This window comes from Colletotrichum siamense, assembly GCF_013390195.1.
Source record: "Colletotrichum siamense strain Cg363 chromosome Unknown KSG_Cg363_contig03, whole genome shotgun sequence".
NCBI classification, from domain to species: Eukaryota; Fungi; Ascomycota; class Sordariomycetes; order Glomerellales; family Glomerellaceae; genus Colletotrichum; species Colletotrichum siamense.
Window position 1 is genome coordinate 1,697,032 of NW_023501016.1, and position 25,279 is coordinate 1,722,310.

Here is a 25,279-nt window from a genome sequence, read left to right on the forward strand (position 1 = left end):
TTCGATGTCGGGGAATCCCGCGTTGGTTGGTGCCTGCCTCTCGTGAGGAAAGAGCAGGGAACAGACCGGCGGCACAGTACTAGTGGCGCACAGTGAGTCATCTGGCCGCACTGTCACAGCCTCACGAAGCCGTCGGGTCGGTGGTGGTGTGTCCACGTCGGCGGAGAGGCCCCAGCAGGTTCCACTCTTTTTTCCCTCACCTGCCTCCCCTCATTCTCACCACCCACCCACCGTGCCACCTAATGGGTAAAGTCAAGGCAGGGCACCTCAGCCCGGCCCAGTGCTTGAAGTGCGCTGTGTCCCTGCGGGCAGTGTCTGTGCCCATGGTTTCTTTTGGGTTACGATGTTGCAATAAAATACCCCCAGATGGTGATGCGTGAGGAAACAGTATATAGAGTTAATCTAGGCAAGAGATTTACGAGAAACGAAAGAAGTAGAGAAAAGAAAAACAAGAAACAGCGGCCTTTGGAGTCAAACGAGTGCTGTCAGGACATACCTTAGGTAGGTACACTAAAGTGCCGTCCTTGAGTGCGACGGGAACCTATGACCACTACCTGTACCAGCCCATAGGTGGTTCAGCGCCCAGTGCTCCCCTGCCGCACGCGCACGCTATTCCCTGATTAGGTGCAGCTCCTCTGGAAAATCAACCTCACAACCATCACAGCCGCATCGGTGCCATTTTACACCACCTCGCCTCAGCGCTCCCTTTTTTCTACCTCCCACCTAGAATCCCACGACAATCGGGACGACGACCGGCGACGATTCCCCTTCCCTCGATCGCGACGAGTACCGCGCCGACGATAACCTCGACAACCACCGCAGGCTCGATTATTACCCCGAAACGCCGACCACTCGAGGCAAGCGACCGCCCACCCCAACCTCGCTCCTCCTCCGCAGCGCAGCACGACGTATGATGGCTACTGAAGCCACCCTCGCCCCCGTCGATGCTTCCTCCGAACCCAAGCTCGTGAGTGCTCACCCTCAAAGTCACCCAGCGCTGCCGGTTTAGAGCGCCGAGGGGCGTCGTCTAGAGCTAGGACGGCGACGGACACAATGGAGTTGCGGACGGAGACCACGACGGCAGAGATGCCGGAAGGTCCCCACGTCCCCCCCTCCTAACTCCAACCAACACCCATGCCTCATCACGATGGCTAACTTGCGCAAACAGACCAACGACAGCGGCGCCCACGATGGTCCAAACCGCGCAAAACTGAATGGCAGCCCCGCAGCCTTCGATGACCTCGAGAACAAGCACATCACCGGTGTCGAAGAGGCCATCTCAGCAGATGTCAGCGTGAGTGGGGGCTCAGATACGGAAGCATCGAGGGCTCGAGATGGAGAAAAGGGCCACGGAAGGACGTCATCAGCCGTCAAGAAACCCGCGACCTTTAAGGCTGTGTCTGTCAACAAGACCTTTCTTGCCGCGAAAGGCGCCGCTGCCGCCGCCGCCGGTAGTACCGCTTCGAAACCCGCCGACAAGAGCTCCGCAAGTCTGTTGAGCTCTTCCCCCTCTGGCACCTCTACCCTTTCGTCGCGACCCCGACTTATTGCAAAGTCGGGCAGCGGCACTGGCAACGTTCCGCGACTTTCGGCAGCCAACGGTACCAACGCATCCGGCCCGGACCCCAGCGCAGTATGGAACAAAAATCGACGTAAGGCTGTCGGGAAATCGTGGAGGCTTTGGTCTTTGCTAATCTTTATCCCCAGCTGCTCCGCCTCCGGAGCCCAAGAAATTCACAGATGAGGAACTTAAGAAGTATGGCATCCACATGGCGAATCGATTGGCCCCGGAAAGCGCACAGGCGCAAGGTAATTGGGCGGACATTGAGGACGATGATGACGACTGGGCGCCCGAGACCATCACCTGGACCGACGGTACCAAGACAACATTGCCGCACCCTGATGAGACTCCCGCTCCGCCTCCTGAACCGACTCCGGCGCCCGCGCCAGCTCCTCCAAAAGAGAAACCGATCGAGAAACCGAAGTCGCCCGCGCCTCCACGCAACGCCCCGTCCCCGTCCATGAAACCCGGTGTTCTTGCCTCTGGAAAGGGTCTGATTCTCAAGGGCGGTTCAGCCGACAAACCAACGCTTGTCGCAAAGCCACCTGCTCCCCCAACACCCGTCAAGTCGCCATGGGCGCCTCTTCCACCCGTTGAAAAAGCGCCTCCCATCGTCGCGGAGCCCCCGCCTCAAGCAGGACACAGATTCGCCCCCAGAGATCAGCCAGGCCGCAACAACACGCCGCCGCCGTATGCGAGAGAAATCGCCGCCGACGACTTCAATCGGTCTGCGTGGAGAGAAGGGCCTGGTGGCGGAAACCGGGAGCTTTTCAACTCCCAGTCTGGTCGTTATGAACCAGTCAATGACCGAAGGGGATCGTTCCGGTCTGATGCCAGACAGCCTCCCGTTCTGCAACGCCCCTCCCACTCTGATCATCCTGAGCCTTCTGCGGCTTTCCAAACTAGCAGGACAACGATGCCCGATGGCCCCTTTGGTCGACGCCGCGGATCGTCGAACGTCAGTGGCGGAAGCGGTTCCTACATGCAGAGACCTGGCAAGCACGAAATGCCTCTGCCTCCTCAAGATCTGCTCAATGCGCGCAGAGGTTCTATTACAGGCTCGATCGATAGCCCCGTCTCGCCGCGGAACTTCTCCCCCTCAGGCCTTCAGCATGGCCCCCGGATGCACTCGAACCAGCAGTGGCAGCCCCGCGCTTCCCCGGGTACCAACTACGCCAGTCTTCACTCAGCTGGACCACCCGAGGGACGTCCGGTTCAGCCGCCACCAATGGCTCGTCTCGAAGAGGATCTGGAATTGCAAAAGAAGATTATGCGCGAGAAGCGTGAGCTGGCCATGCAACGAAGACGTGAAGAGGAGGCACGTGAGGAGGCTGCGAGGAAGGAGCGCATCAAGGCCAAGCTGGATGCCATGGGACCGCCACCGGAACGCAAGAGTGCCAAGAAGGACTCTCCAGAGAGCGCAAGTGCCACCATTCAGCCCCCGGCTCAGCAAGGCGACGGCTCCGCTGGTCCAGACACCGTATCGCAGTCTAGAGAGTCTGCGGCAAGCTCTGGCCCGTCGACCGTACCTACAACCGTGACGAGCGCCAGCGAAAGACCTACGACTGGCGACCCCGAACATCGAAGACCTGGACATGACGCAAGACAGCCGAATCTGTGGGACGCGCAAACTCCAAAGCAACCCGACCGCCTGCCGACCTGGGGGTCTGCTGGGCAGCAGGCGAAGAACGTATGGGGATCTCCTAACAATGATCGTGGTCTAGGAAATGGCACATTCAACACTGACATTGGACGCCTTCCTGAGTCACAAGCTGGCCAGCTGCCTCCGACCCAAGCTAGGCAAGGCCCCGCCCCCATTGCGCCGCCCAGCGCACAGCGCGCCCAGAACCAGCCTCCTCCGACAACTCAGCCTCGCCCGGCTCCCGGACCCAATCGTGACTTGAACGAGATGCGGAACAGATGGGCCAACTCGGTGTTGGATGGCGATAAATCACTTCTTGACGAGCGGAGAACTCAGCGTCTGGAGCGTGACCGTCAGCTCAACGAGCGAGGTCTCACTATTGAACAGGCCCAACCCGCAATCAAGGATACTTGGAGACCTTCCGGAGAGGGCAGGCGTGAGCCCTCTCATGTGGTTCATCACGATGTTGCAGCCGGTTCGATTCTGCCTCCCACTGGACCAGCCGCATCTCAGGCACGGCCATCCCGGTTCTTTCCCCCCAAGGATAGCAGAAATGACGTTTCAAACCATCCTGCTGAGCGATCCAGACCTAACTCGCCCTCGCCCCCGCCGCCGGAGGTGTACGGTCATCCTGCTTTCGATGGCGACGCTTCGCATCCCCATGTCTCCCTTCCCCGCCCAAGATACGTAGTAAAGCTGCCGCCTTCGGCAGTCGCGGAACCTACTGCAGCCAGGTCCAGCGGATCATTTGCTTGGGCGAGCCCTGCCGGCTACAAGGAACCCAATGTTTACACGCGCGGTGCCTACCAGCAGAACAATGCCTCGCGACAGCAAGAGCACGAAAACTGGCAGGATCGAATCAATAACCTTCTTACCGGCCGCAAGCCGAACTCACCGCCCAGAGCCCCCGGTGTCGAGCCTGTTAGTAAGAGCGCTCTCGAGTATACAGGGTATTACAACCCCGCAGCAACCGTGTCGCTGCCGCGCTCAGTTATTCAAAACCTTACAGACGACATCAAGTCTTTCACAACGAAGCCGATGGCGGAGGAATGCTTTGAGGAGCAGGAAATGGGATCTCTGCCTCAAATCAAGCTCCCGCATAAGACGCCCGATGCCGCGTGGCACCCTGCCTCTGCTCCGGCCAAGCCCTTGCCTAGGCGCTTCTGGGTGTCGGATGCTGAACCGACGATCCGAGCTCTGTGGTTCCCCCACGACATGTCATCTGTTGGCAGCGTCTATCGCGTTCAGCTCCCCGGCATGAGCGAAGCAAAGACGATTCCTTTGCCCTTCTCCCGATCAGCCAGCAACACACGACGCTCGGGTGGACGAGGCGGTCAAAGAGGATCCGGACCCAGCCGAGGCGGCAAGGGCCGCGAGTCCTCGTACTCTGAGGCAAGCACCTCGACGCCGCCCCCTAGCCGCAGCCGCGGCGGCTACCGCGGGCGTGGAGGTGAAACCTGGTCTCGGCGTAGCCCTGCTAGCCAAACGGCATAAACTTGCACTTTTATCACAACTGGCCGCCACCTTTCTGGAGGCAACACACCGACGACTGTACGTACGCATGCCCGAATAAGCAGTGTACAATTTCGAAACCTTTGATTATGATGCTCCACCGGAACGACGTAAGCACCGGAACGCACGCGAACAACTAGGGTTGGGAGGAAGCGAGAGCAAACTCTTTCTGCGCAAACTTTTTTCTTCTTCTTTACAAAAACCACACGAGCAAGCTTCGTACATCACGCTCTCCCCGACCATGGAATCGAACAACACTCCGGAGCCTGAAACCACCCCCGCGCCTTGCTCTTCGACGCTGATGGAACCTCTTGTTTGATCAAGGTCTCCCGGCTATTTTAAGTACAACCATATTTACATACGCAACGACGAATCGGAGAGAGGGGCGGAAAGACGGACGGCGGCTGGGGTTGGGAGAACCGGGAGGGAAAAAACGCGGTCTTTTACTACAAACCAACCTACCTGACTGATACTAAACTTGGGGGTGGAGGTGTACGGGATGGAAACATCGGGACGGGGGAGAAGCCTACGGTGTCCCTTTGATAATTGCAGTTCAGAAAATACACAAACAAAGGATGAAAAGACAGTGGCTTTGCTGTTAGAGATTGCGGTTACTTTGATGGGTGACATGTTGTGATGTGTGATATGATCCAGTTGTTGTCTAGAAGGATGGTCAAACTTGAAGACAACAATCACGAAACTACTCTAGTCTCATTTCGACGTGCTCCGAAGGCGTTGGACGCGAGACTGGATATCTTAAAGTAGACTACTGAAATACTCTTTGCATATAAAGGCCCGGCACAGATCAGCTTTCTTCTCTTTTCCTAGGCACCGACAATCGGCAGGGGCGGTGGGCGCTACGGATACGAGATGGTAACTTTTCCCTGCAAGTTGTGTCGTCATTTCGGCCAAGGAAGGACAAACCAACGTCTGCAAGAAATGCTATGGGGGGCAACGCTGCTTACTTATTCGTGCAGAACGATCTTGAGAGGGCAGAGGCGACGAACGATGATGGATCGATTTGGGTGTAGACGGACGGGCTTGCTGCTCTTGAGAGTCGACAATTTGATGCCGATGACCTTCTCAGTTGACAAGATTGAATCCTGGTGACAGCGACAACATGCACGAACAATTGCTGTAGGAAAGGAGAGGCAAGATTTCTGGGTTGGGTTTTTCAAAGTGATATATGGTACGCGCCGTGGATCTTGGCTGATTGAATGCTGCTTGCTTATAAAAGCCCGGCTCAAATCTTTTCGTTCTTTTGAACCACCGACAATCGGCAGGAGCGGGGGGCGGACGAAGAATATTCGATGCTCGATGAGGCTTGCTCGTTGTAAGTTTTGTTGTGACCGTGGCCAGCAGCAAGTCGATGTCTGTAAGAGTCAACATGGGCAGTGCTATCTGTCTATTTGTGAGTAATACTCGTAAGGAGCCAGGAAGTGATGTATAACGATGGCTGGATAAGGATTCCGGGGACAAAGTTGGGCTTGTAGCCGGTGTGAATCGAGAACTTGACGCAGATGAGCTAATTAGCACTGGGTCAGAGGCTCGCGTAAGCTGCCTCGCTGCTCCGCGGAACTATTTGGTGTCTGCTTTTGTGGAAGAGGAAGTCGTATGGGACTGGGCTTTTATAGATGAGATTCGGGTCATGAAGGCGATCTTGAAAGTGCTGATTCCACGTTCTCAGTGCACTGGTTGAGGGGACGGATGTTTCTGAAGAGGCGTGAGAGTGAAAGATATTTGCGCCCAAAGGGATAATGTGACGGAATTCCTACCCTACAGCATCGAGAGGCTGTTGGTAGAAGTAGGCGCGGTGTTTGCTTCGTTGGATGTGAAGACGGCAGATTGTTAGGAATCGTAATCTTCACTCGCCGTCATAAAGTCCAGGAGAGTAGAGTGTGCAACTTCTTTCGAGGTGTTGTCACCTCCGCAGAGGCGTAGCCGCAGTGGACCAACACGCACTTTCCGTGCGGAAACTGTACTGAAATACCCTGCGTATCAAAGTTGAATATGCAGAAAGCAAGAGACATGAGGAGAGACTAGGTAAAATCAGGCGTACCGCCGAGGAGTGGGAGACGTTGCCTGGGATTGCAACTTCCGAAATGGTTTGAGAGTATTCTGGCTAAAAATTGCCTTTGTCTGTCAAATCATGGACGCAGAAGCCGGACATTGGCTGCTGAGAGAAACAGGTCTCGTTCCCCCGAGCGAGCTTTTATGCTATTCATTTTCTGCGTGTTGAGTAACTCGATTCGGCTTCGTGGTAAGGTCTTGTATATCGCAGAGAATTAGACACGATGGGGAAGAGCAGCAAAGTCGCTTCCAGATGGCGTCGGTGTGGTGGTGTGGGATCGGCCGAGCACTCAGGTGCTGTCCACTAGAGAAAGTACACACGGTAAGTGCGTTTCCTCGACTTACTTCCCCACGCAGTTGAGCGTTATTCCAAAGGGAACATGTGACAGAAACTGACGGCCAGAAAAGATAGATGGCTAGCTGGGATAAGTTTGAGCCTTGGCTGATGATCTGGTATGAACTTCGCGGCTCTTCTGTGTCCCAGTGGGCAACGCTTCCAAAAGGCTTCGTTTACAAAAATTGCGTTGTTGTATGATGTCATTTCAATTGCTGTTTACAATTTATAGCTGCTCGTACATACAGGGATCAAATCAGTCACCAGCTATTCTAAAAAAGAGACATTTGGATATGTTCTTCATCAACCTTGAACAGTGATCTTCTTGCTTTGGCGTGAGTGGAGTCGATGTAGCTTCCAACTGCTTCTCAGTGTGTGGTCCTCAGTAGTTGAAGTATCAGAAACTTGACGCGTGCTTGATATACAGTTCTTGCTATTGAGTCATCTTGTTGTCATCAGATGCTGTTAGGCTTTTTTTTTTTTTTCTTGGAATCTGTGATGCACGCAATACCTTCACGATGGGTGCGACCAATAGAAAACTCGAAGCTAGATGAGTACCACAAACTGGAAACAAGTTCTCCGAGATCGCACAACATTTTGTCAGATGGCTCAACCCATCGGTTAGTTGTTTTGATGGGAAGACAGGGCGTCGAACCTTCTTATGTTGCGCATTCGGCTCGTAGCCATGAAGAAAACTAAGAGTCGAGTCATGTATATATTATTCAACTATGACCTAAAGCAGAGATCCTACGGGACAATAGGGAGTTTCTCGAAACTGTTCTCAGCACCTAGAGCTACAGTTCCAAGATATGCCAAACCACGCCCGGTCTATGACACATGACTCTAGAAGAATTGCTTGCCTGTTTTCGGTAAACGGCACCTGGGCATGATAGGCGAAGGAAGATGAGAAGGAATGCCAGACATGAAGGAGAAAGAATTACAAGCTAATATTGCATTGGATTGTCTCTGCCTGATCCATGTTGATTTATTCACTGTTGACAAGATGACAGTACCTCAGTGTATGGGGGCACCGCGAAGTGAAAACCCAAAAGACCTACCTGTTTTCGGGTTTGTGACAAGCTGGTTGCAGAGAACCTAAGCAGGAAAAACCGTAAATACGATGGTTACGAAGATATCCAGACGCCAATAATACAAATGGCCGAAGCTATCATTCAAGCCCTAACTGGATACAACCAGGCTGTAAATCGACGTCAATTTCATCAGGATCGACTCTCTAAGTTTATCTCTAATTCTACTCATCGCCCAAAACATCGAATGGGTTGGATGACCTCTTCTTCTCCGGCAACGCTTGAGGCTCAGTCTCAGCCATCTTCTTTCTCTTCTTCTTCCTGTTCTTTGCCTCTTTCGCAGGAAGTAAATCACTTTCGGGTATCTCGAGTGCTTCTGCAAGCTTGGCTAGGTTCCCTTTGCCAAGCAAGGCCAGAGTTACGTCTACTGTTGGCCATTCCGTCAGAGAGGGCAGTGATCTCAGAAGATCGCGGAGCTTATCAAGGCCCTTGGGCACCTTCGCGGGTTTAACGACATCCAGAAGGACCAAGACTTGGGAAAGGAGACGAAAGGAGTATAGCATGGCCTGGACCTGCGCTGACAGGTGAACGACATCCCAGGGGATGAGACCAGAGCCTGCTTCCACTGACAGTGCTTGCTTGACTGCTCCGACGCATACATCGTACTTGCCGTCCACCTTGGAGCAAGCCAGGACCTGTTGAAGAGCCACGGTCTGCCAAAGTGACTCGGTCTCCCCTAGACAATCCTTGACTTGGCTCAGAGTGTCATAAAGAAAATCGGTGTAGTCTTTGATAGATGTCCGAGGAAGGATGATGATATTCTTCCCTTGATTCATCCCGTTATACACTCTTCTGTACTCTCGAACAGGGGGCGACGCTCCTGGTTTCAGCAGGGAAGCCAGACTATACGCCAACTGCCGGACAGAAGCGCTGCTGTCCCATGCGCTTGCACGAGCAGGACAGTCTAGGAGTGGCGGAAGGCACATCATGCACCCTTCTGCACCCTTCTCCTCAGATGAGGCAGCGGAGGCCCCTGAGTAGCCAACGAATTGCAATACGATCTCTGACAGCCTTGCATCGAGCTTGGGATTCTTCAGGCTTCCGAGTACGGGGACCGCGCTCCAATCCGTTGTATTCAGGGCTTCATATGGCTTACAGAAGCTGTGGAAGTCTTCCGGATCAGCGACATCTCCCTTGCAGCTCTCGAGGACTTGTGAGAACTTGGGCCTGCTGGACTTGGAAAGTTCGTATCCAAACCGCCGCATGCCTTGTCCCTCGGGCAGCTTCAACCGCTTCTCCACGTCCGAGGGACAGAACTTCAATGCGAGGAGGCCATCCTTTCCATCTGCAGAGCCTATGTGGAGGTCCTTGAAAAAGACAACAGCCCCTTCGTTGAGGTCGTGTATTGTGAGGTCAGAGTCGGAGGTTACGATCGTTCCTCCGTTCTTCAGGACATCGTCTGCACAGTAAGCGTCCGCCTCGCCCGGTACCAGACGCACCAAGTCCGCATACTTGTCAGTTTGGCTGAGCTTGTCGACCACGGCAGCGACCAGGAATGGCGGGGGTGGGGTCAGGGGCTGTTCTCTTTTTGGTGCGTCTGTCGGAAAGAGAGGAGGCTGCCTGTGGTGTGTGGCTGAGACCTGCTTGGCTGAGCAAGCATTGGGGAATGTTGAGTGGAAGAGCTTGAGCTGTGTTGAAGTCCTCAGTATCCTGTCCAGTCGAACGGGAATCTTGGATGGTGGGAGGAAGCCATCGAAGTAGATCGCAGCTCTGCAACGCGTAAGTCTTCAAAGATACGATGGTGCATTGGCTAAGGCATGGTACATGGAGATGTTGTGACTCGTGAGCTTGTCCAGCCAAGCGATGGTAGTATCACTGAGGAGTTGGTAGGAAGGAAGGCCGGTGCTGCTCCTCGTGCAAAGGTGGTAGATGTGATACGCCAGCGCAGGGCCGTCGATCACAACTCTGTCGCCGTCCACAGGAGCGAGAACCCCGTATGGAGCGAGGTGGTGGATTAAGTGAGGGATGCCCATCTCAATTTCCGTTTCTCATTGAGCGCACTTCAAATCTCACACTTCCAAGCGTATGTCAGCGGGAAAAAATAGTGAATGGACTACGTGGAGGAGTTTTTGAACCAACCTCAAAATCATCTATGAAAATTCGCAGGTGAGTGTTTCCGAATAGTGAGTCATATATAGAACACCAATAGTCTTCTAAACTTGGGGAATATTCTTCCCAAACTTTTCCCCCTGCATGAACGGTTGGGTCGTTGCCTATCGAGGCGCACCTTCTTCACGACCTTGATACTGGCTGCACCTGCTTCGGAGGGGCGCAAGCAGCATCGCGGGGTCCCAGTGCCCAGCACGGTGCAGCTGAAAATTTCGGTGCGAACGAGGCTTGTCCGGGTCGGATAAATACAGTACGAATAACGGCTTCATCCGCCAGGTTATGACAGCCGCACTGTGCCGTCCCCCACTCTTCAGCTGGCCCGACCCCGTTTGTCGGCTTAACCACCCCCGGCCTCTCCCCCCTGCGCCCAACTCAATTTTTCCTTTCGCAGCAGCCCGCAAATAAAAGCTCCCCGCTACGCGAACCAAAACTCTTCGACCCTCTCGCATTCTTCTTCGCAAAATGCGCGGCACTCTCATCTTCGCGGGCTCTTCATGCCCGGCCCTCACTACGCAAATATGTGAGAACCTGGGCATGGCTCCTGCCGAGGCGGAGCTTACCCAATTTTCCAATGTAAGCTGAAGTGCGATCTTTGTTCTTTGGCCAATCCCCAAAAGACACAAAATTCTGCTGCCGTCAACACCAACGGCGGGGAGTCGGCGAGGATGGGACTCGCGACCTGTCGCGGCCTCTTCTCTCTCCGGCTCTTGCCTTGATTGGACCAATTCCAAACTTGTTTGGACTCCCTGTTGAGGCTAACCCGTCACACAAAAGGGCGAGACGAGCGTGCGAATCTTGACCAGCGTCCGAGAGAAGGACGTTTTCGTCGTCCAGTCCGGCAGCGCCAATGTCAACGACACCATCATGGAGCTGTTGATCATGATCTCGGCCTGCAAGGGCGGCTCGTCGAACAAGATCACTGGTAAGCACAACCTCTTGCTCACTCAATCCACCTTTATCGCGTCGCTAACCCTCCCCCTTCCAGCTGTGCTGCCGTACTTCCCCTACAGCCGCCAGTCCAAGAAGAAGTCCCACCGCGGTGCGATCACGGCGAGGATGCTTGCCAACCTCCTCGGCGTCGCTGGCGTTAAGCACGTCATCACCGTCGACCTCCACGCGTCTCAGATGCAGGGCTTCTTCAAGTGTCCCGTCGACAACCTCCACGCGGAGCCCTTGTTGGCGAGGTGGATCCGCCACAACGTGCCGAATTGGAAGGAGGCTGTTGTCGTATCCAAGAACGCCGGCGGCACCAAGCGTGTGACATCGCTTGCGGATGCCCTGAAGCTGAACTTTGGAATGGTCACGACCGAGAAGAAGCGTGGTGGCAACATGACATCGAGCATGATCATGCACCACCTAGACAACCTCGACCGCGAGCCTGTCTTGGAGAGCAGTCGCACTCCACCTGCCCCTAGACCAACCACCCCTCCTGCCACCGGTCGCGCTGCCAGAGTCAGGGCCGACGCTCACGGCTCGCCTCAGCACACCAACCCCCCGCGCTCTCATCCCAGCACAATGGCTGAGCGGCCAACGACCCCTACACAGTCCAAGCCTACCAACGGTGCTACGGATGACGACGAGGAGGGCGATGCGGAGTACGATGACCGCCGCGCTCACGAAGTCACCCACGGACGTCTTGTCCAAGGCCACATCGTTGACGACGACTATCCATCGCCGGCTACCTCGACCGCGGGCGGCAGCGTCCGTGACGACGACCCAATGGCCATGTCTCAGGCATCGTCCTTCTTCGCTCCTCAGCCCCATGCGCTCGGCGGCTCCGGCGACGCGGTTCCTGAGTCAGACGAGGAAGACGAGGTCCTCAAGGACCCCAAGGTCGAGCACATGATCACCTTGGTCGGCGATGTCAAGAACAGGACCGTATTCATCGTGGATGACATGATCGACAAGCCAGGCTCCTGGATCGCTGCGGCCGAGACTGTGGTCAAGAAGGGCCGCGCGAAGAAGGTCTACTGCATGGCGACCCACGGTGTCTTTGGTGGCGACTGTCTTGAGCAGATGCAGAAATGCGAGTGCATTGATGCCATCATCGTGACCAACAGCTTCCCCATTCCCGAGGACCAGGCCAAGCGCACACCCAAGCTTGTCGTCCTGGATCTTTCCTTCCTCCTCGCCGAGGCCATCCGTCGCAACCACTACGGCGAGTCAATCTCTCCCTTGTACCAGCACATCCTGGACTAGAAGAATTCAGCAAAAGAGCGTGAGGCGGAATTATGTCATTCTCTGCCTGAACACCACGGCTTCTTTTCTTGCTTTTCTTTCTTGGTCTAAGAATCGTACTCTGGATCTCGTGTGCGTTTTCATTGGCATCCTTGGGAGGTGTGATGGCATTCTAGCGCGGCGTTTGGGAGACGGCAACGGCACAGTGGAAAAAGCCAGTATGGCGGCAACACAAAAGTGCGACCTGGGAATGGTCTGCCACTTGAAACGTTTTTTACATGGTCAGTATTAGACATGAATGATGATCTTGATACCTCATCCGACCGCAACCTTTACGGTGTGTGTGTCTCGTGTGTGCTACACTAATCTTTCCTTTTCTTGACTTTTGGAGGATTTCCTCACCCCCAACGATGCTGTCTTCTGGACAGCAAGGGCTATCTTCATCCCAGAAGAAGTCCTTAACGGAGCGTTGGTAGATCAAATTTTCGACTAAAAGAAGACCCCTCGCTCAGTCTGCCTTTATGGCGTTCACCACCTCCGGGATGGGTGGGCGAGGGGTAAGAGAAACCTTCGAACATGCTTTTCCTCTGTGAAATATATTTTGACTTGTGCCAACTTGATTCATTACCTTTGTCAGTAACTGCTCAAGTTTGAGGTTTTTTTTTAATATATCTGTAGTTACACAGGGCAATAATAATACAAGCAACTCAACCTCGTCTCATCTCTGGTTTTCCTCTTTTTTTTTCTCATGATACGTTCGTGACATCGTCCCTAAAGAGCATGCCCTCCAGTCCGTCCGCCCGTCCTCACATGGCACATTTCTTCATACAAACACAGTAAAGTTACATCCCTATACACTGCCATATCTGTTTCCCGGAATACACACACAATCGTTCCCTCAATCACTCGAACAGCTCCCACCCGTGGATCTCGTCCAGCAGCGACACGAACGTACTCTTCTCGTCTTCCTCCTTCACCGCAGCGACGTCCTTGAGCAGCTCCTCGCTGAAGTTGCCGGTGCCGGCGCCCTTGATGATGCGCCACGCGCGGCGGAATTCGTCGCGGATGCCGACGATGCCGTTGTGCGTCACGGTGCGCGCGACGTTGTGGTCGAGCTCGAAGGGGTCTTCGATGGCGAAGAGGTAGCGGTGCCGCACCTCCTTCACCTCGCCGTTCTTGTGGGACGCGGCGGTGACGGCGGCGGCGGCGGTCGTTGGCGTGGCGACGGCTGGCTTGTTCCCGACGGTCGGGGATGGCGCATCTTGTGATGCGGTCGCGGCGGACGGGGTGGTCGGCGTGGGCGGGTCGATGGGCGATTTGAGAGCAAAGTGCGCTGCTGCGGGAGGGGTCTCAGTGCTGGGTGAGTTGACTGCGGCGTTGGGGCGGTACTCGATGACGGTCTTGGCGCCGGTCCAGCCCTTTTCGGACTTGGAGAGCAGACCGCCTGGGGTGCGGATGCTGAGGACGTCACGGCCCCAGTCGTAGCCGCGGCCGGGGTACGTGCTCATGGAGCCGTTCTGGGCGTAGTACTCGAAGAAGCCGCGGAGGAGGTGGCCTATGGACTCGCGGTTGCTGTTGATGAGGTTCATCTGCGCGAGGCGGCGGATCTCGGGCTCGTCGCGCCAGAAGCCGACGAAGCGGCCGCGGCACATGATACTGTCATCGAGGCCGGTGGGAGAGATACCTTCGGGCGGCGGGGCTGGACCGAGTGATTGGAGGTTGGGGCAGATGAAGGGCTGGACGACGTTGACGAGATAGTGCAGCATCATGAGGACGTATCCATAGCTGCTAAGGGTGCCGCGGTAGGGTGTGTTGATGCCGCGGACCTTTGCCCAGTGCTTGATGAACAGGACGAGGGGCCGGACGCGAGGGTCGGTGTGGGAGTAGCACCGCAGCAACAGAGTGTTATGAAGGGCCAGGTGAGCGGAGAAGTTGATATCGCACTGGACGCCCACGCCGGATTTGGGAAACTCAAGCTTGTCGCGGTAAGGGTCGCGGGGCTGGTTGACGGACATCTTTGCCGGGTCCTTGATCTCGCGCATGCGTTTGATGGTTTCAATGTTTTGTTTCGTGACAGGGATGACGTAGTCATAGTGAGGGTCTTCCGCGTTGCTCTTGCGCATGGGGCCACGAAGGACACAGATGTAATCTCTGATATCGCTTTCGAGAGTGGCATCGTACAAGTTGTGGTCCAGAGCCTTCTCGAGCTCTGACGCGAGTTGCAGACTCTTGTGGCGGCGGGCGACGGCGTGGATGCTGATATTCGCGGGGGAGGCTTCGATGAACTCTGCGACCTGCGTACGAATGCTGTTGATCCATATGCCGGACGCGAATTTCTCGATGATGAGATTTTGGGCAGCCACCAAGCTGGCGGCATCGCGGGGTCTGAGCTGCGACACAACTTTGGAGGCTCTGTTGTGATACGCGCCAGCGGCCTCGTGTTGGCTCTGCTCGAGAGTGAGCAGTTGTGCGGTTGGCAGCTTTCTGAGTTTCTCCAATTGGATTTGCAGGTGCTTGGTGTAAGTCAGCGGCTCAATGCCAAAGTGTGGCTGATCTTGGAGGGACTTCCAAGCTGCGATGAGCGCGTTAGCAGAATCATCAGCATCCTCAGCACTAGCCACGATAGTGTTCGCCTCGCAAAGCATGACGATTCTTTCGCCTTCCATTTGCGCGTAGACGCCGGCTAACGAACGGTAGTTGGGTACGTTGGCGAGTGGCTTGAAGGACAGCGACTGATAAGCCGACAACCTGTTCTTCAGTTCCCTATTGTGAAGACCGGCGAAGAAGGCCTCGCACACTTTGTTAAGGAGTACGTAGTCTTCATCTGTCAGCTCGCGGCAGTTTGACACAGTAACGTCACGGCCTCCCAACTTTCTCAATGCCCGCTTTGCCACATTATAGTAAGCGGGTAGAGACATGTTGGCTGACTGGCGCATGCTCGGCTTCGACTCGGAGGCATCTCCCGCCGTGGGGGACGTTGCGTCTGTCTTATGATCAGCCGAGTCGTCTGGCTGATCGTTGGTAGCCTCCTTGACATGGGTAGCTTCAGTGTCGGCATGCTCATCCTCATCGGCTGCGTCTGCATGGTCGACGTCGACAATGCCCTTTTCCCATTTGTCTCGTTCTTCCAGCAGGTCCAGTCTCAGTCTCTCGGGGGGTTTCTCGCAAAGTTTGATAATCGGCACCCTGGTTCGAGTGAGGAGACGAGCGCCAAGGCCGAGTTCTAAGAAAGCCTTCTCGATGAGCCTGGGAATGGGTGAGCCTGCGGCATCGGGTTGTGGTTGGGAAAGCGGCGAGACGAGGCCAAGATCCATGTCGGATGCTTTGGTAGCGAAACCTGAGGAAAGACTGCCGAAGCATTTCAACTCCACGGACTGAGGAGGGAAGTTCTCAATGTTATTCTGTTGCTGCTCATACTCGGCGATGGCAACCCGACAGACTTGCTCAATTTTGAGTCGAAAGTTTTCCTTCTCGAGGATCTCGCCGCGTTCAATCTCCGCGCCAGCGACAAGAGTGCTGCAGAGGCCCTCCAGGTAGGCGGCCTGATTCTCCAGCTCCTCGGGACGGAACTGGTGCTGGGAGCCACGGGGACTGTAGAGCTGACCGTGAGGATTGCGCGGATATCTGGGTGATCCATTATCCTGACGCGCGAAGTGAGGCTGATCACCATGGTAGCGAGAAGTGTCTAGATTTCCGGGGTGTCGAGGTCCATCACGCCTTGGCGTGTGCGGTTGCATTCCAGCATACTGACCCTGCGGCTGTCCCTGGCCATGGTAAGGGGCCGCCGCGTGGTGAGATCTGCCGCCATTCTGGTGAAAGCCGGGAGGATGAGACGAGTGACCCGGAGATCCGGAAAAAGGTCTTCCGTAATGGGTAGGCGGCGAAGGTCGAGGGTCAATGGGAATTGACAGCTGGGCGTTCATCTGGCGTCTTTGGGCTTGATTGGGGCGCTTTCTGGAAATCTTGGGCGAGCCTGGGAGCTTTCCATCAACGGAGGCCGAGGCAGAGTTGTCATTGTTGGCGGGTTGCGGAGAAGCAGCACCGACAGGGAGAGGTGCGGCCGTTCGCGGGGTGTCAGAGAACTGCGGCGGGCCGTTTGTAGGGGGAGCGTTGGTGAGAATCAAATTTCTCAGGCGATTCTCGAGGGCACTGGGGCCGGCAGGCTGCCCGTCACTACTCGGCATGATGGCGATGTCTGCTTGCGGTCGTACTCATGCGATGTAGTTGGCCAGAGCTTGGCGATGGTGATGTTGCTGTGGGGTTGAGTGAGCTTGAGGTTTCTGCTACGGGGCCCGCAGCACTGCATTCTCACCTGGTCAGGAACGTCTGGGGAACATGGCCGGTGGCTGAGAGTTGAGGTGTGAGGTAGTTGTTGTTCTATTGATCGACTTGACCAAGAGGAAGGCTGATTTGCAGGGTAGAAACCAGTTTCCGATTGCTGATCACCTCATTCAAGCGTGCAGTGTAAATCTGGAGTGAGGTGAAAGCTGGACGTGGGGAAGGTACATCCCTTGGTGAGGGGCTACAGTGTAGGACGAATGGATACTGTGTAGATTTGGCGTGCTCGGGCGTCTTTGAACTGTGCGAAGCTTGGTCGGCGTCGACTGGCCTTGATGGGACGGCAGGAACGAGGTCAAAGTAAAGTCCCTGGATGGATTAGAGTTGGTGGTATAAGCTTTCCGACTTCAATTGGAAGCGTCTTGGAAAGGTAATTGATGTCGAGGTGTCAAGTGATCAACTGTCACACGCGGGATACGAACACGTCGTGTAGATGAAGCACAGGCGCAAATATAGTTAATTCATAGAATTGACATTGCTATGCTAATTGTAGCCCTTAGCAGTCTTTTATATCCACACATCTTGCCCCTGGCATAAATGCTGTGAGTAGTCTTTTGATTCTGTCTTATCCGACTGCAATACCTCGTCGTTGCTCCAGCTGTTGTAGCTAGGGTTGTAATTTTGGTCCAGCGCCAGGTTTGAGCTTATAACTTGAAAAATGAAAACGAGTTCAATCAGTTTAAAAAGCGGACATTTACGTAATTTGAAGTAGTCATGGACGTCTCTCAAGCAGTTTCTCTACTATTTATCCCTACCTGAGTTGATGAGTTACACACAATCGCAACGTGCAGCATGGTCGCAAATTCATCCCTATGACGTTCTTCCCCAGCAAGGCTAGCCCCTTCCATATGCGGCTCCTGCTGCTGAGGTGGATTGCCAGGCACTGTGAGCCACCCGCGCTAAAAAGGTACAGTTCCCTGCAAAAAGCTGAGACCAGCAAGTACTCCGCACCAAAAAGAAGCAGGCGGGTACATGTGAATGCAGGTCGTCCTAAGAGCAGCCGACCCACTAGTACCAGCTTTTCTGTAAGCTCCCCCGAGCTGGGCTGGCTGCCTAGGTGCGCTCAACTTCCAAGGCGCGCCTTCCAATAACCTTCCCGCTACCACGCCGTCCTCATCGCCGCTTCTCCTCTTTGTCATCATCTCCCTCTTCGCGACTACCAATCCACATCGCATCGCCAGCAAATACTTGGAAAGTTCTATTGGGCGAGTTTAAAGCATTCTTCAGAGACATCACTTTTCAACTGCATAGCCTTGCTACTTGTCCTCGGCGTGCTTCAACTACTTTGCGCCCGCAGCGCCGTCTCTTCCGTTCACGTCACGACTCGTCTGGCCTCCACGGTGCCGACTGCCTCCCCGAAATCGAAATTTCGACGCCTTCACAACGAGACTCCCGTGGCTCCATCAAATAGCGATCGACTGGTAGTGTATTAGCCGCAAGTTACGCCCTCGAGATGAGCGCGCCACCGCCCGGCATGCCGAACGGCCAAAACCCCAACGGCCCGCCTCGCCCTCCTCCGATCAAGCGACGACCTCGCGGAGACCCTCTAGTCGCCCGAAAACGCCCTGGCCAACCCCGACCCGCGGCTTCGCGTCCTGCGCCGAACACTCTGCAGAATGCAGCAGGCGCTCGACCTTCTCCGGGCGCGTCAGGCCATCTCGGTCATCAGCGTCCCGAGACCGAAGATGAAATCAAAACTAGAAGAGCGGCAAACGGTGGCTGGCTCGATCCTCCTCCGGCCAACGTGAGAGAGTACAAGATCGTAACCACAAAGAAGGCATTGAAGGACGGCATTCGACATCACATAATGAAGCTCTCATCTTCCAAGGCGGACCTCGAGCAGAAAGGAATCGACCCCACGAACCAAGATGAGTTCACCAGACCTGTGACGCTCCAGCGACGCGATCCTCGTCAACCGCCGCCTGGCCGCGAGGTCAAGCAGGAGGCACCCGAGCCACCGCCGGTCGACGAGAAGGAGGCCGAGAGATTGGCACAGCTCAAGGCTGAGCGCGAGGCTGTTCGCGCCGTTGAATTGGCAAAGAGTGCGCCGAGTCTCAAGGACCCCAGTCTCGACAAGAAACCCGCGCCAAAGAAAAAGAAGGAGGAGGATGTGCAATTTCACCGACAACCCAGAACCGAGAAGGAGAAGAAGCAACAGGAATTGCGATATGAGGAGGCACTCCCTTGGCATCTTGAAGACGCTGATGGCAAGAATGTCTGGGTTGGATCCTACGTCGCTCCGTTGTCGGAGACCACCGTCGCCTTTGTTGCTACCAGAGACGGGAAGTTTGCGGCTGTTCCTCTGGAAAAGTGGTATAAATTCACTGCGAAGCCGCACTTCAACACGATGAGACTGGAAGAGGCCGAGGCCTTGATGAGCAAGAAAACGGATGTCGGCCGCTGGTACATGCGCGATAAGCAAAAGAAGAGTGAGCAAGAGGAGTGGGAGGCAACTAGACATGCACTTTACGGCCCGGCAAGAATCAAGACGGAGAGCAGCACTTTCCGTGCCGCTTCTCGCGAGGAGAAGATGGATCACGATCAGATCGACATGGAAGGAGATGAGTTCCAGGACGACGACGAAGCCCCGGGATTGGAAGTCGACAATGACGAGGACTTCAAGGAGGCGACTGAACGTATTCGCCGTGACCAGATGGGTGCCAATCTCTTTGGCGACGCTGATGAAAACAGAGTTCAGAAGGAGCTCGACGAAGAAAGAAAGGCTGAAGAGGAGCGTCGCAAAGAGGGCAAGCGGACTACCAAGGCGCTCATCAAGAGAGAGAAGGAAACCATCTATCAATCCGACTCAAGTGGCTATGATCCCTTCGAGTCTTCCTCGGTACGTTCAACCCGACACGCATTTTCAGCTTTTGGCTAACTGTGGACCCAGAGCGATGAAGACTCCGACGAGGAGAAGAAAGATGATGAGAATAAGGACAAGGACAAGGAGAAGGAAGACGAGCAGAAGGGAGACTCAAAGGACAAGAACGCCTCGGGTGTGTCTTCCAAGGGCAACACGACCCCGTCTGGCCGACCGAAACATACAGACGCTCTGAAAAAGGGCAAATCCTTGAAGCGTCCCGGCTCCCCCAACTTGTCGGAATCTAGTGGAAACGAGTCCTCTCGCAAGAAGATCAAGAAGCAGACTGCTTCTGTTCACCAAAGCCGTTCGTCGACTCCCTTGTCGCAAGGCCCGGCGGGCAAGAGCAACCTGGGCAAGGGTGTGATGAGTGATGGCGAAGCAACGGCAGGAGAGATGTCTGATGGCCAGCTGCGGCAGAAGAAGAAGATCAAGCTCGTTGGAAGTGGCGCAAGAGGGACCCCTGTGGGATCGAGGGCCGGTAGTCCCGCTCCCGCTGCACCTGGTAAGTCTTCTTTCGGACACCCGATCATTCAACTCTCAAGACATGCTGACTCGTTGCGGCAGGCTCCAAGCCTGGTTCGCCTATTCCAGAAGGCTCTCCACGCGCTGGATCTCCCGGCCCTATCGAGCCCTGGGAGATTATCAATGCTCTGCCGGAGCTTCCAAATGGTATTACCATTGGAAATCTTATGAGAAAGTTCGCTGGTCGCATTGGAGACGGTCCGGGGCAGATGGACCGCAAGGACTGGATCAAGCTCGTCAGAGAAAACTGCCTGTACGGGCCTGATAAGGTACTCCGTCGCAAGTCATAGGTAGTACGCCGTGTCCGAGCCGCCGGCACGCAGGTTCAGGTTACTTTTTCCTGAATCCATCGGCCAGATAGACTTAGAGCTTAGAGCTACCGTATCACGATACATTGGCGAGGAACAGGCTTGCTTCTTTCAGTCTGCCTATTTCGTCTATTAGCTGTCATGTTTGTCCCCTACGAAATCTACAGCTTTTGCCACCGATCTAAGCTTCGAGTGATTGCCAGGCTACACACGGTCACTGTGACTATGACAGTCTAAACTTCCACTTTCAGCCAAGAAGGTAGGGATGCTGATTTGGGTTGCGAGTCACAAGCCGGGGGTGTATGTCGGAACTTCAAGATCAAATGTGAAGGAGGCTGGCCATGCCAAAGTCATTAAATGAGTTCCATCAAACTCCTCGCCAACCACGGCGTTCTAACACCGTAATATATGCGATTTTACTCGTCCATTTGCCACTCATAAGTGAGCCCCTTGTTCCGCTCTTTTCGGTTCAATGCCCTGAACCTCTCTCCCTCGAACCCGTTACTCCTGTCCACGCCATCCCACCTGTAACCTGGTCGGATGCCATACCGATTCGGCGGTGCAGCACCTGTGTATATCGGCCTCTTCTTGCCCTTCTTCCCCTTGGCCCCTGGCCCCGTCTTCTCGATCATGAACTGCGCCATGGGATCGTTCCATCTCTCCTTCTCCTTAAGCTCTCTGTTCATCTCCTCGTCGTCCGCCGTCCGAGCAAAGTTCATGAGCTTCGCGTCCTCGAGCGCCTCCCTCCGTTTCCGGGCCTCCTCGAGCTGGACCTCGCCCTTGGGCGCCAGCTTCGCCAGCCTCTCCTTCTCCTCCGCCTCGGCCGCTAGCTTGCGCGCCTCGGCGCGCTTCATGGACACGTCCACCCTGCGGCCCGTGGCGTCGCGGTATACCGTCTCCTGCTCCTTGCCCGACTTCCTCAGCTTCGCGAATTCGGCCTCCTCCGCCTGCTGCCGCCTTTTCAGCTGCGCCGACACCGACGCCGCGCTCTGTAGGCCCGCGTGCGTGCCGTCGCTCATCTTGACCACACCGGCATCGTTGCCGCCGCCTTCTACCACGGGCATTTCGTCGTCTGCCTGCGCGGCGGCTGCGTTCTCTGCGGCCGCCGAGGCGAGGATCGCGTCTGCGGCGGCGGCGCTGTCGTCGTCATCTGTTTGTTTCGAGGGCCCGCTGCCGGCGACGGATTTCCAGTTTGATTTCTTTGTGCGGCGGAACTCGGCTGACTTGGCCCCGGACACGAGCATCGGACCGCTCTCGTCGTCATCGTTGTCTTGTGTGGACTTGCCCCAGTTGTCGTCGTCGTCTGCGATGATGAGGCCTTGGTTCTCGGTCGCGGCCTTGCGCTTGCGCTTCTTGGAGGGCTTGGGATCTGCTACCAGGTAGCGCGTGGCTAGGTATGAGGATAGGTCGGACGGCATTTTTGGAGGTTGTGACTTCTAGAAAAGGCAAGATGCGGATGGGGGGTGGGTATCGTTTTGGAAGCTGGGTGGAAGTGATCTAGAAGAAAGTCGCGAGCTTGGATGCTTCGCTGCTAATGCAGCTGCAACCTGCACTGTACAACTGGTTCGCGACGCACGGGCGTCATAACCAAGAAAAGGCAGGGGCCGCGGAAGGGACAAGGGTCCCCCACTCTCCTCCGCGGGTAGACGTGCATGTGACGGGGCGCTAGTCACTTATCGGAGGATCAAATGTCTCCCGCCCCGAGCCTGGACGACAGCTTTCTGGAGGTAATTTGGATTGCTGGCAGCTCGCTGTACGTCTTGCGGCCTCGTGATGGAACAGTCTTTGTATGTCTATTAGATCACATTGTGGAAGCGACCTGGATGGTGCTGACTGACTCTCAAGTTTACGGACTGATCCAACCACGCATTTTCTTCTGCGATCCACCCTCGAGAGAGAGCCTACCCCCCTTATGATTACGTCGCCCGAAGCCACTCGAACGGATTACGAGGTCTAATCTAGAGCCGCAACCGCTGCTTCTTCCCAACCCCCACGATATCGACGCGAACCGCAAATCCGCAGAAGTTGCGAGAAGTCCGAGCCGGAAAAGGGTATCAGTCGTTCCCGCGGCTGATATACCTCGGGCCACCACCACTTCCCCCATGCAGTCCCCGGACAACGATGCGTCACCAACCGATGCGATCCAGGCGCTGCCGATGGCCGCCTCCACCGTGAGGCTGCCCAAGAGGCAGTCCGTGCCGGAGGGCCACCCGCTGTCCCAGTCCGAAGTCAGCCTGCCGCACCGCCGATCGCATCCCTCAGCCGCGCCACTCTTCGCCTCGACCCTGACCCCGCCGGGCTCACGGTCCGGATCGCCCATGGGACGTGGCTCGCCAGCCCGCAGCACCATGTCCGGCTCCGTCTTCGGCGGCCCGGCGGGGAGATCCCTGATCGACATCTCGTCCGACAGCCCCGGCGACCCGCGCAACCTGCTCGTGAAGGCATACGTCCCCCACGTTGCGATCTACACCTCCAAGGACACTGACGACCTGGCGAAGGAGAAGGGGTTCAAGAACGGCTTGTGGGAGCTGCTGAGGCCGTTTGGCGAGCAGGTGCAGGGCAAGGTCACTATTAGAGACAGCAACGGCGCGAGCAGGACGTGGGAGGACTATTCCATCCGGTTCGTCAAGTTTGGAGAGAACATCGACTCGCCGGACAGCGCGAGAGGCGGCGCGCAGGCCAACGGGCAACCGGGGTCGTCGCTCAAGTCGAGGAACACCCTCGAAGATGTCGAGGCCGTTGTCGATCGCCATTTGTCTTACGCCGAGGATTCCTTCTTGCATACTCCGCACCACGGCGCCTTCACGAGGCAAGGGTTGGACGTGGAGGCTACCTCGCCATACTACTCGCTATACCTGAGGCGGCTCCTCTCAGGCATCCAGGTATCACCTCATGAGACCTTTGCGCATCCGGTCGCGTGTGTTATTGCTATCAGCTCGAGAAGCCCCTCGCCAATCGAGGATCTGCGGAAACTGTACAACGACACTAGCTCCGGCGAAAACAAGCTGCCGGTCTGGGTGGATGGAGATTATCTGAGATATTACGTTCTGGTCCACGACGAAGAGCGCGACGACATAACACGGTCACTGGCTCTGTTTGACCAGATGAAGCGCCACCTGGGCCTGCACTGCCACTTGCTACGGCTACGAAGCACACAAAGCGCCGAGACCGACGACGACAGCATACCGCTTCCCCGCAGCGACTGGATGTCTGCGGCCGAAGAGCTGGTTGATATCCGACACAGCGAGGACCAGGAAGACTTTGAGGACCCGACGAGGTACATTTTTGAGTCTGACGCGACAGCGATCCGCACGTTTGTGAGGGAAATGGTGACACAGTCTATTGTGCCTACGATGGAGCGGCATGTGTCTCTATGGAACGACCAGGTTGCATCTCGGAGAAGAGGTATCACCGGCAGGTTCATGAGCATATCAAGAAAATGGGGCGGCTTCGGCAGCAGCTCGAGGTCATCGGTGGTCGGCAGTGGATCATCCAGCAGCTATGACCCTGCGGGGTTCTATCGGCCAGACGCTTCGGAAGCCATCATGCGAAAGCTTGCTGATTTCGCTTTCATGCTGAGAGATTACAAGCTGGCGCACTCGACATACGATCTCTTGAGATCCGATTTCAGCGACGCCAAGGCGTGGCGGTATCACGCCGCAACCAACGAGATGGCCGCCGTCAGTCTCCTGATCATGCCGCAAAACCTTTCCTCAAAGTCTCGCGCCGAAACGATTGACCAAATGCTCGAAGCGGCCTTTTACTCGTACCAAACACGATGCAGCGCCCCTTTCGGAGCTCTGCGCTCGCTCACCCTGGGTATCGAGCTCCTACGTCTCAGAGGCGGAAGTAGCGTCGACGATGCGGTCAGATGGGGCATCCGACTCCTCGACTCGAAGATCTTAGGCAAGATCGGCGACGCCCTCATGAAGGAGCGTCTTGCCGTGTGCTACTCCGCCAAACCCGGCGTCGGGTCCGGCTCATGGGGCCACCGCAAGCGAAAGTCGGCCATGTGGTGTATCCTGGCCAGCGAGTCTTGGCTGCTCCAGCAAAAATACATCCAGTCGCAGCGCTGTCTCAACGAGGCAGGGCAGATATGGTCCGACCTCCCGCACGAGAACGGCATCTCCAAGTTTGACGTTGCCAACGACTTCGTGGCAGGTCTGCAGCACCAGATCGACGAAAAGCTTGAGGCCGAGGATGTTGGCGACGAATCGGCGTCTCAAGAAGCCGAGGACGTTGTCGTGGACGAAGAGAGCGAGGCTCTGGATCTGCGGTCGCGGAGGGCGAGCATGATGGGCCGCGCGGGGCCGCAGGCTGCTAATCTCGAGACGGCGCCGTTACATAAAGTGAACTCGGCCGAGGACGAGGGGGCTGACGACTCTGTACAAAATGATTTCGGATAAAGACATGATCTGGTATGAGGATGGCGCTGGGTGACTGGGGTTGTAGATGCGTTCTTATGAAGCGGGCTAATAGCATTTACACCGTTTTTACGAACGAGCTTGTACCGTTTCATTCCGTGATTTGTTATCCATGTGTTCCGGCTTGAGGTTCCGCGTACAATGAGTGACTACTGAATGTGACGACGACCTCTCATTCAAGCTTAGATATCTGGCATTCATGAGGTGACGCTCGAGGCATTTCGAAGCCCGTCATCCCTGTACGTACCCGCAGCTGCCAGGGTCCCCAGGATTTTCCCAGTGATCTCACAGGCAACCGATAGGGGGAAGCACCGCTAAAAGTACGCCGAT

At 55.7% G+C, this 25,279-nt stretch overlaps 7 protein-coding genes across 7 annotated transcripts; 4 read left to right on the plus strand and 3 right to left on the minus strand.

Annotated features, from left to right (window-relative positions):
* Positions 1-913: 913 nt before the first annotated feature.
* CGCS363_v004460 (uncharacterized protein) lies at positions 914-4,697 on the plus strand (the record flags this gene model as incomplete). The annotated part of the gene is made up of 3 exons (XM_036636309.1): positions 914-967; positions 1,169-1,652; positions 1,708-4,697. 3 exons carry the CDS (start codon positions 914-916, stop codon positions 4,695-4,697), a joined length of 3,528 nt encoding a protein of 1,175 aa, XP_036497060.1.
* A 3,674-nt stretch (positions 4,698-8,371) lies between these two features.
* On the minus strand, positions 8,372-10,180 carry CGCS363_v004461 (uncharacterized protein; the record flags this gene model as incomplete). Its single annotated transcript, XM_036636310.1, has 2 exons — positions 8,372-9,917; positions 9,972-10,180. The coding sequence occupies 2 exons, from the start codon at positions 10,178-10,180 to the stop codon at positions 8,372-8,374; spliced, it is 1,755 nt and encodes a 584-aa protein (XP_036497066.1).
* Positions 10,181-10,778: 598 nt separating this feature from the next.
* Positions 10,779-12,515, plus strand: CGCS363_v004462 (Ribose-phosphate pyrophosphokinase 1; the record flags this gene model as incomplete). Its single annotated transcript, XM_036636311.1, has 3 exons — positions 10,779-10,889; positions 11,091-11,238; positions 11,302-12,515. 3 exons carry the CDS (start codon positions 10,779-10,781, stop codon positions 12,513-12,515), a joined length of 1,473 nt encoding a protein of 490 aa, XP_036497068.1.
* An 881-nt stretch (positions 12,516-13,396) lies between these two features.
* cid1 (Terminal uridylyltransferase cid1) lies at positions 13,397-16,678 on the minus strand (the record flags this gene model as incomplete). Its single annotated transcript, XM_036636312.1, has 1 exon — positions 13,397-16,678. The coding sequence occupies one exon, from the start codon at positions 16,676-16,678 to the stop codon at positions 13,397-13,399; it is 3,282 nt and encodes a 1,093-aa protein (XP_036498716.1).
* Positions 16,679-18,285: 1,607 nt separating this feature from the next.
* Positions 18,286-20,507, plus strand: tfg1 (Transcription initiation factor IIF subunit alpha; the record flags this gene model as incomplete). The annotated part of the gene is made up of 3 exons (XM_036636313.1): positions 18,286-19,671; positions 19,723-20,197; positions 20,260-20,507. 3 exons carry the CDS (start codon positions 18,286-18,288, stop codon positions 20,505-20,507), a joined length of 2,109 nt encoding a protein of 702 aa, XP_036497069.1.
* Positions 20,508-20,941: 434 nt separating this feature from the next.
* Positions 20,942-21,943, minus strand: CWC26 (Pre-mRNA-splicing factor CWC26; the record flags this gene model as incomplete). Its single annotated transcript, XM_036636314.1, has 1 exon — positions 20,942-21,943. One exon carries the CDS (start codon positions 21,941-21,943, stop codon positions 20,942-20,944), a length of 1,002 nt encoding a protein of 333 aa, XP_036497070.1.
* Positions 21,944-22,627: 684 nt separating this feature from the next.
* CGCS363_v004466 (Transport protein particle subunit) lies at positions 22,628-24,931 on the plus strand (the record flags this gene model as incomplete). The annotated part of the gene is made up of 1 exon (XM_036636315.1): positions 22,628-24,931. One exon carries the CDS (start codon positions 22,628-22,630, stop codon positions 24,929-24,931), a length of 2,304 nt encoding a protein of 767 aa, XP_036497071.1.
* Positions 24,932-25,279: the final 348 nt, after the last annotated feature.